At 33.1% G+C, this 9493-nt stretch overlaps 2 protein-coding genes and 2 long non-coding RNA genes across 6 annotated transcripts; 1 reads left to right on the top strand and 3 right to left on the bottom strand.

Annotated features, from left to right (window-relative positions):
- Positions 1-700: 700 nt before the first annotated feature.
- On the bottom strand, positions 701-1663 carry LOC114245803 (uncharacterized). The gene is made up of 2 exons (XM_028178091.2): positions 1420-1663; positions 701-1338 (listed from the first exon to the last, which is right to left on the bottom strand). The coding sequence occupies exons 1-2, from the start codon at positions 1561-1563 to the stop codon at positions 1186-1188; spliced, it is 297 nt and encodes a 98-aa protein (XP_028033892.1). The 5' UTR covers positions 1564-1663; the 3' UTR covers positions 701-1185.
- Positions 1664-2778: 1115 nt separating this feature from the next.
- Polr1C (RNA polymerase I and III subunit C) lies at positions 2779-6316 on the bottom strand. Of its 3 annotated transcripts, none has more exons than XM_028178128.2 (6): positions 5410-6316; positions 5030-5330; positions 4529-4648; positions 3867-4049; positions 3543-3770; positions 2779-2905 (listed from the first exon to the last, which is right to left on the bottom strand). In XM_028178128.2, exons 1-6 carry the CDS (start codon positions 5461-5463, stop codon positions 2793-2795), a joined length of 999 nt encoding a protein of 332 aa, XP_028033929.1. In that variant the 5' UTR covers positions 5464-6316; the 3' UTR covers positions 2779-2792. The 3 variants fall into 3 exon arrangements, with proteins under 3 accessions (XP_028033929.1, XP_089594725.1, XP_089594726.1); XM_089738599.1 differs by having other exon boundaries at positions 4529-4645; XM_089738600.1 differs by having other exon boundaries at positions 5681-6291.
- A 219-nt stretch (positions 6317-6535) lies between these two features.
- Positions 6536-7268, top strand: LOC149499841 (uncharacterized). The gene is made up of 2 exons (XR_016325410.1): positions 6536-6571; positions 6753-7268. It is a non-coding gene; the product is annotated as an uncharacterized LOC149499841 (long non-coding RNA).
- Positions 7260-8026, bottom strand: LOC149499840 (uncharacterized). The gene is made up of 2 exons (XR_016325409.1): positions 7739-8026; positions 7260-7409 (listed from the first exon to the last, which is right to left on the bottom strand). It is a non-coding gene; the product is annotated as an uncharacterized LOC149499840 (long non-coding RNA).
- Positions 8027-9493: the final 1467 nt, after the last annotated feature.

The following is a 9493-nucleotide window of genomic DNA, read 5'->3' as shown; positions in this document are numbered from 1 at the left end:
TTGGATCCAATATTCCTTCATTTCTGTATCGATTCAACAAGGCAACACAAGTTTCAACACGCGGTCCTTTCTGCAGATCAGTGAAAGCATGAGGCACCATCTTCATATATTTTTATTTTATTGCTTTGACGCAAATGAGTCAATATTATTGGTAACGTTAAACCATGCCGCTAATTTAATAAAATAATTTAAAAAAAAAATTTATTTTAATAAAAGTTTCAATCAAAAATTTCAAGTGCCTATTACAATAAAACGGCAATTTCATACTTTAACCCCTATTATCTATAAACAACCGTCAAATCCATCCTACTTATAACTTCGGTAGATCGCCTTCAACAGTAATAAAAAGTTTAAAATGAAACAGAATAGATCCAGCCTATGATCAACTATCATTCACAACCACGTTGGGAATGGCAGCATTCGTGCTGTGTTGTCTATGGGGACATGTAGTCACTACCCACCAGGTGGGCCATGATCTGCCTACATAGGGAAATAACAAAATAAGTAAAAGAACATAAATAGTCCATCAGTCAGATACTTCTGCTACAAGGCCTTCATGGTTTGTAGTTTCAAGAGTAGGATAACCATTATTCCACAACGATTGTCAACCTCAATGTATCTCCAGTAACCACTTAATAATACCAGATGAGCTTTAAGCTTGTTCACTTATCTATGTAGTGTTAAAAAAGGGTGAGAGATATTGAGTTCATATTGAGATACTTTATTCTTAACATTTCAGCTGGGGGAGCAACATCATCCTTAAATTAATGAGAAATCGTTCCCAAAAACAAACACACCAATATGTGATAATTACAAATTAATTTATATAGCTAATACTAATACTTAAAATAAATTATTTTAAAACACAGCATACTTATGTATGTGTAACAAAGAAGTTTAATAATATTCTTATGAATATTATCACTTTTCATGTATAAATGAAACCATTTGTTTTCTCAAACATACTCCAAATTTCTTTAAATGTTAGATAATAACAAAACAGAATATGAACCTTCTTATAATTTACTTTAGCTATATCAGCACAGAAGTTACCTACGATGTAAAGATATTTACGAGTACATTAGTAATTTCGTAGTCCTTGAAACATAATAATATACCTAATGACAATCCTTATGAATTGTTAGATACTGTATGTATTAAGTTACAATTTCAATTATCAATAAATTACTGCTTTGTTTCACTTTTGGCAGCCCTTGTTTTACGCCCTTTTAACATGTTGGCTGCGTTTTCCATCACCATTACCAATTTGTGTTGTTTTTCAAGTCTTTCTAAACAATTTTTGCAAATGGTTTTTGGGAGTGGATCGGCTCGAGAAATCTGTAATTTTGATTTTTATTGTGCAGTTATCGTAATTAGTTGTTATTATTTCACCCTCGTGAGAAAAAATACAGTACTTACGTTTATGGTGAGATATCGACTGATTTTTTCTGAAATACATAGTCGTATGCCTTCTTCACCATAAATATGTATCACAATGCGGTGCATTTCAGAACATAGTCGACATATGAACCCAGTTAGGATTGCTCTGTCAAGGCTACCCATTATCGTAAGCAATCAGTTAAAATTCAATAGAACAACAATTTTTTTGAGTACATCTCCCAAAATGTAGGTAAATATTTTCATAACATTTTTTTTTGTTTCATTCGTCCATTAAACAAGCAAAGGGAACATAGCTCATACAATTAAGTCTTTTGCAACAAATATTGAAGTCATGTCTATTTTAAAAAATGAAATGGAATTAAATAACGTGAGATAGCACCGTAAGTGTTGGACGAGGTAAAGTGCAATAACCTCTCATTAAAATGATTCAAAATTTATTGAGAGTTCTATGACTTTTTGGGAGAACCCGAGATGTCACGGCCTTCTACTTCTTTTAATTTTCCCTCAACTGTGCACTTTCACTGTAGTTCATTCTGGAACAACTTTTTAAACAGCAGTCCTGAACATAGTCTTCAAAAAAAGTTATAATGGAACAACAGCATTATTTTTTTCGTGATGGACAGGTGGTTTTTAAGCAGAGCCTCTTTACTTATTAGTTCTTTCGACGCCCACCTGGTTGTTAAGTGATTATTGGAGCCCATAGTCATCTATAGGGAAAATGCGCCACCCACCTTGAGATATAAGTTCTAAGGTCTCAGTATAGTTACAACGGCTGACCCACCCTTCAAACCGAAACGCATTACTGCTTCACGGTAGAAATAGGCAGTGGTGGTACCTACCCGTGCGGACTCATAAGAGGTCCTGCCAGTAAACCAGTGAATTTCACCACCAGTATATTTTCATCCATGCTGTTTTACCATAAATATAAAAATTGCTATTCATATAACACTACTTGCCTTCGTACGTATGGTTTGGCCGCAGATTTATAATACACTATTTACGAATTTTAGTAAATCCGATTAAATAAATAATTAAAAAAAATGCAGTTATGATACTTTAATGAAAGTACAATAACTTGCTGCTACTACTACTACAAAATTAAATGTTAAAATAGCTTCTTTACAAAACTACAATTCCTAATGTGATTAAAAAAATCAAAAACCAAAACAGAATTTAATGCAAATATAAAATTTATTTTAAGTTGACTATTTATTGTATGATAGCCATTATTTTTTAGCAAAACAAATGAACGAATTTCTTTAAATTGTAAATGCAATGAAATTCAAAGTTACATTGTATGTTCGATCATGACTATAAATGCATACTTTCTTTGGCAAGATTAACCAGAAAATATTTAAAAGGGCAACAAAAACATTATTTGAGACTGTAGTTTAACTAAATTTATTTAATTCATCCAAAAAAGATCTACATTTATCCCTTAAAATTTTTACTGCCTCTACAAAAATTATCTGAGGTGGAATTGCTCCAACTGATTCCACATTAACTGAAAGATAAAACAAAATCATTAGTCAGCTTCATTAAAATATAACACATCAATGTGCAATATATAAAATAGCCTATATACCTAAATACATGTTAATCTTTGTTAAATAAAAAACATTCAAATAATATATTGAATGTCTATCTATCTGTCTTGGAAGCAAATCTCGTTTTTTGAATGTAACATATTAATTTCAATAATTTCAAATGTGGCCCATGTTATCTGTATCATAATATGGAATTGATTTGTCACTTGTCAAATTCATTGAAATCAGATGAGTAGTGTAGGAACACCTATGTACAATATTGATACAAATATAAACACTTCTGAAAACATAAGCCTTTGTTTTTTTTACTTTTTAAAATTGTTGGGTTTGTAAATTAAACCTCAGACACAGCCCACTTAGTTTCTCACCAGATCATCTTACTGGGTCGCGATTCCGATCCAGTGGTAGATGCTGAGAAGCACTGCCCTTGCTAGGGCTAATGTTAGCAAATTCGCCAGAATGAGCATGTAAGTTTGCCTACACGTTAGGTGAAGCTAGACCTCTTGAGGTAACCAGCAATGATAGCAAAACTGTTGCTGATGTAATCATTTGTGCCATTTTTATGATTTCATTAATTTACATATGGCTACTTACATATGAAATGATCCCGAACTCTACTTAGGATTGCTGAATCTTTGATTGTGTCATATCTATAAACATTACGACTACATGCATCATATCTTGCATCTTTCACATATGCTCGGTTTTTAGAGTCAATACCAATAACACCTGGTGAGAAACAACTCTGCAACAGTGTGGCTTCACTGTCACAAACTTCACGAGTCAGTGTTACCTCTGGCAGCAATCTGTATGTAGCTGTTGCTGTAGAATAAAATGGATATGTTAGTTAAACCATTTATTTTAATAATTAAAGTAAGCTTATCTCATTTTATAAAATATTCATAAGAAGGGACTAACCAACAGGTGAAAATTTTGCATGATCCTTTCCTATGCCCTTCACGGCAATCATTTGAAGGTCTATTTCATGGCCAGGTCTCATTTTTGATATAAGAATATCCTTATGTACAGGACCCACATCAGCTTCTTTATAAACTGTAGCTTGGTTACCAATTGGATGCCACTTCATATGGGATGAGTAAACTGTATAAACATATATGTAATTAACTAAGTATTAAGAATAACAAAATCATCTAGTATTATTTAAAAAAACTATAAATATAAATTTCATAGAGTAGTCCATATTCAGTAGTTCAAAAAATCAGCTCTGTGTTCTGTCCCATCAGCATACAACAATACCACTCTATATCTTAACATGGTGTTGTTACAGGTGGCTAAAGAATTTACCAGAAAATGGCAGTAACATTCTATAAGTTTGGTATTGGTAGTCATAATTTTTCTTGTCCATTTCTACTGCAAAGGAATCCAGTTTGTAAGGATAGCTGCTTTGCTATGGAATGGAAACTTCAATCCCATATCTTAATGTGAGTGAATCACCTATATTTATGCACTGCAGCAAGCTTAATACCAGGACGGTATGCTGATCAGCGATCTACTGTTATATTAAAAACATTAATAGGCTGTTTGTTACACATTATTATATTGTTATACAGAAAACTCACTACTGTGATTTTCATACAAATCTTCAGCTCTATATGAATCTTTTGGTTGTGACTTGCTATTGGTACATTTTACTTTTAGTGAAAATTCTAAAGTGTTGAATTCTGTTCCTTCCGTGTCTTCTGAAAATAAATTTTCAAATTATTTACAAGAGCTGCTCAAACAATTCTTTTATTTTCTGTTAACTTTTTTTATTTCATCGTAGTTACAATAATAAAAATGGACCAGGCATCTTATCCTTTAGGCTATGAAAACTTCACTGATTATGAGATATAAATGTTTATTGAGGTATAAAAGTGAGTATTTAATAACATCTTGCAGTCCAGCTCTAAATTGTCAATTTTAAGATACTAGAAAAATGAATATTTGTGGTTTTATTAGTGTACTAGTTTACGTAATTGATAAATATAAAATAATTAGACAACCAATTTCACAGAAAACAATCATCTTCCAAAACGAACGCCCACATATGGTCACAGCTTTGTAATAATTTGTACACAAACCTTCAGATTTATATTCAAACAATCTTGGATCAGCTTTGAGAGGAATCAATCCTAATCTGTGTGCTAAAACTTCATCCTGTATTATAGAAGTGTTGTTCTTGATCATTACTTTTTCAATAGCCATACTAGGAACTTCACTTAACATGAGTCTCCGGAATGCGTTCGCAAATGCTGGCTGGATCCCAATCAAGTCAAATTCCATTTCGAAATTGTCCATTCGTACTACAACTATCTTAAATTTCTTCACAAACTTTTTGAAGTCCCATGTTTCATCGTCTAATCCGTAATCTTCGGGTGCATTCTGTACGGTCAAAAATTATTAGGTTATGATCATGTGCATTTTTATCGTTGTAAATAAGTCTTGCAATTTAAAGGAGAACCTTAACACGGAATTCTTCAAGAAAAACTCGGGGTTTTTCATCAAATTTAGGCATTTTTGCAATATGTTACTAAATAATGTAAATAAGGTTTTATCTTCACAGGTCTAAAGTAACGTTTACTGTATATAAAGTTTGTCGCATATTTTTATACAGATATAATTGAAAAAATTAAATATTTCAATGATTTTACGTAAGGTAGTGATTTTAACTAGTTTTTAGTAGGTAATTAAACTTTGACTATGTAGTATTAATAGGTAATGTAAGTATATACTTATGTAGGCACTTATAGTCGGATTTTTTATTAGACGAAGTCAACTGACGTTTACTGTGTTGTCAGTTTTTGATGAAATAAAAATAGTGTTGTGACAAAGTGAACGATTGAAAAAACTCCTGAATTAATGAAATTGCCTCGATTGTCTAGTGAATAGTTGGTGTGCCGAATTGCCGATATCGGGTACGGGATTCGAATTTTAGGCGTGTTTTGTACATACCAACGAGTTTTCGACGAAATATTATGTTCCTATAGTATCTACCTGAACTGAATACCGAGTGTTTTAAACATTAAGAAAAACATTGCGGGGAAGCTTGTTAGACTGTCCTATTTCCAATACATCATATAGTTGAAACTATAGATGTATAAAATATAACAATTATAGGTAGGTTATGAAAATAAAAAAAAACTGATTGTAGTTACATACTACTAGTAACGTATATTGGAGCACTTTAATACAATTTTATTGTAAAATATAAATAATATTCTTTTATAGTTTGAATTTAATGATTAACTCTTCACACTCATTGTTCATTCATGTGATTGAACGAGAACCGAACGCATCACTATTACTTTAAATATAGCAACATTATTTCACAAAGTGACATTAGCTACTGTCAGCTGGCTTCGTCTAATGGGGTTGGCCGGTTAAAGCTTTTCTCAGATGTCGCCAGCATAGCTTGTTCCCTTGACACAGAGAGCCGCCATTTTGTGTGTTTTGCGTTCGTGATATTTCGGCATTTTGTGACTTTGATACGGTTCTTATTACTTTCTAAGTAGTGCTAAACAGTTTTACAACATGTATTCCAACTGGATAGTTAAAGAATTAAAGGAGGAGTTGAGAAAACGTGTTACATCTTTACGAAGAAAAAAAGTGGATTTTGTCGAAAGGTACAATGTTGATGTTTTATTTTAACTTAGAAAACTTCTCTCAAACTGTTTCCGGTAGCTATTATAATAATAATATTAAATTGTGTACCTTAGGAACTTTATTCCTTGTAGCATGTGCAAAAATAATTGCTCATATTACACACATTACCTACCAACTAATGTATTATTTTACTTTTTTCAGATTAGAGCTACATGACCAAAATTTTAATTTTGAAACAAAATGAAAAAAATGCTCTAGCAAAATATGCTAATATATATGATTTGCTAGTGGAGCCATGTGGCATTTTCAATAGCCAAGAGCGCCCATATCTTGCTGCATCTCCTGATGGTGTGTTGGGCGAAGAAGCTATAATTGAAGTGAAATGTCCATACGCTAGCAGAAAACATGAAATAAATATATCAACGGTGCCTTACTTAGAACAATGTAACAGGATATTGTCTCTAAAAAAACCTGCCCATATTATTATCAAATCCAAGGACAGTTATACTGCTCAGGCAAAACATACTGCAACTTGGTCATTTACACCTACAAGGACATCAAAGTGATTTATGTTGAAAAAGACAATAATTTTATAAATAATATATTAAATAAATTAGATATCTTTTATGAAAATATTTTCAAAGAAGCATTGTATGAAAAATATCTGTATTATAACTATACACACTTGTCGAAATAAAAAATCAGGAATATTTTTAATTATTTTTATTGACAATTCCTTCTCTAAAATTACATAAGTAACTTCTCTACTTTTTGTTTCTTCAGAAACTGGTTTCATATTCCATGAAAATATAGATGGTACAGCACCTTTCTACAGATATTTATGTTAACGTTTGACACCTGCAACACAAAGAATAACATTTAAATATACTATCACAAGGAAACCTGACCATAGTTTCAAAATATTTGTTATTGCAATGGATGCAGCGATTTAGATAGAACTTTCAATAGTAACAGCTGATAATGAACAACAGCTCATGAGGAATGTGTTTCCTCCAGTCTGATTTTGTGTTTGTTAAAAGGTTCCTTACAGCATAAATCTACTTGCAAAATATGTTAGCAACTAATAGTGTGCCTAACTAATTATTATTGGATTTTTTTAATAAGAGAACAATGATGTGTGCTACACCTAGTCATGCATTATATATATTTGACAGAAAGAAGCATACCTGTGTATTTACTAATGTTTTCATAGTCAGATTTCACAAAGTGTTTACGACATAACCTCGAACTTTTTGTGTGAATACTTTTTTCGCGTCAAATGGCCTTTAACCACAGTCTTCCAATTTTCTTGTCCTTCGGGAATTGATGTACTCCAATTTCTGAGCATATTGGTACAAAACAACGCGTCATTGTGCTTAAAATAATTTTTAATCAAAAATTCCAATACAAATATTGAATGTTATGGGAACAATGCACACCAGCGCCACTTTGACAGTTGCCAACCCCATTAAAAATCCGACTATATGTACGGTACCGTATTGGAAAATAAATAGAGGTTTTTACTTGTTTGAATTGACAACTCGCTGGGCAAAAGGATCAAAGACCATACGATTCTAAGTTTTGCTAAAGTAAGTGAAGTCGTGTCTGTTTTATGTAAATCGAAACAGAAAGAAATGAAACAAAATGAAACAAAAAGAAATCATTATTAGTATTTCTTTTTTTATTTACTTAAGAAAAGCTAACATTATTAACTTTAAGACGACTTGTTGACGAGAATGTGAGGAACGAGGAGGGAAGTGTGAATTATTTGTTTTGTTAATTTAGTGTTTTCTTAGGCTTTAACAACTATTAACGGTGACTTATTAACAAGAAAATATGGTATGGGACATGGCTTACTTTAATAGAGACTTTTTGGTGGGAATGCCAAGAGCGAAGTTGTGTGAATAGTTTTAATTTTTTATATTGGTGTTTCTTCAAGTTTAAGCGTATAATAAGAGTAGTATTCTTAATGTTTAGCATCTGCAAAGATGAGACAAATTCGCTGGACGTGGCTTCTCGGGCTCTTCCTAAAAGTCCACCGAAGTCTTAGTAAATAATCCCCATTTTACAGACACTTTTTTCATTCCATCCCATCTTGTTTCATTTATTTTTATCCCAATTGATTACAATCTCAAATAAATCCAATTTACTTCATTCCGATCCATATATTTTTTCATAAAGCACGTGTGTGAATGCCTGAATGTGTACCTAAGTATTAAAGTATTAAAAATATAAAAATAATTTAATATTTTTATAAAGTTGAAAATAGCTACAATGGCGGCAAGAAGTTTAAAAAAATAGACGTGTTTTCTTTAGCGAGTCTTAACTTGCTTGCTTAATTTGCTTCTTGCCTGTGATTTCCCCCCCCCTCCCCCCCGTATTCACTGGTAGTCTAAGGGGCTATTCCAGTTCCTCGCGGAAGGGTAGGTGAGCTCACGGGCTCATCCTGAGAGAACTTGTTATAACTCTCTTGCTAGGGCTACTAGCAAGAGCAGTGCTTCGCAGAATCTACCGCCGAATCGGAATTGCGACCCACTGAGAAGATCCGGCGAGAAACTCAATGGGCTGTGTTTATGGATCAGTTCGCTCGTCGAGCTCTTCGTCATAATCGAAAAGTTCGACGAGGACGGTCAACGGTGCTTGAATAGCCTGATAGCACCGAGAGTGAATCCGGGGGATCCGACAAGACATGTTTCGGGTAACAGCGGCTTTGTGTTTCTCCGTCGCTTGGATCGGATATGTAATTAGCGGCGGCCAAGATAAGACGGTTATCGTGTCATGCCGCTTTTTCAAAGTAGCCTTCTGACGATTCCTTTAGACCAGTGATTCCCAAAGTGGTCTATATCGACCCCTAGGGGTCTATGACAAAATGCAAGGGGTCTACGTCAGCGAAAAACAATTTGGGGGTCCACGATAGTGGATCTCAACACATACACTGATAG

This window comes from Bombyx mandarina, chromosome 25 (genome assembly GCF_030267445.1).
Source record: "Bombyx mandarina strain Sakado chromosome 25, ASM3026744v2".
Taxonomy (NCBI): domain Eukaryota; kingdom Metazoa; phylum Arthropoda; class Insecta; order Lepidoptera; family Bombycidae; genus Bombyx; species Bombyx mandarina.
The sequence above is the reverse complement of the archived record's forward strand: the minus strand, read 5'-3'. Positions and strand labels throughout refer to the sequence as shown.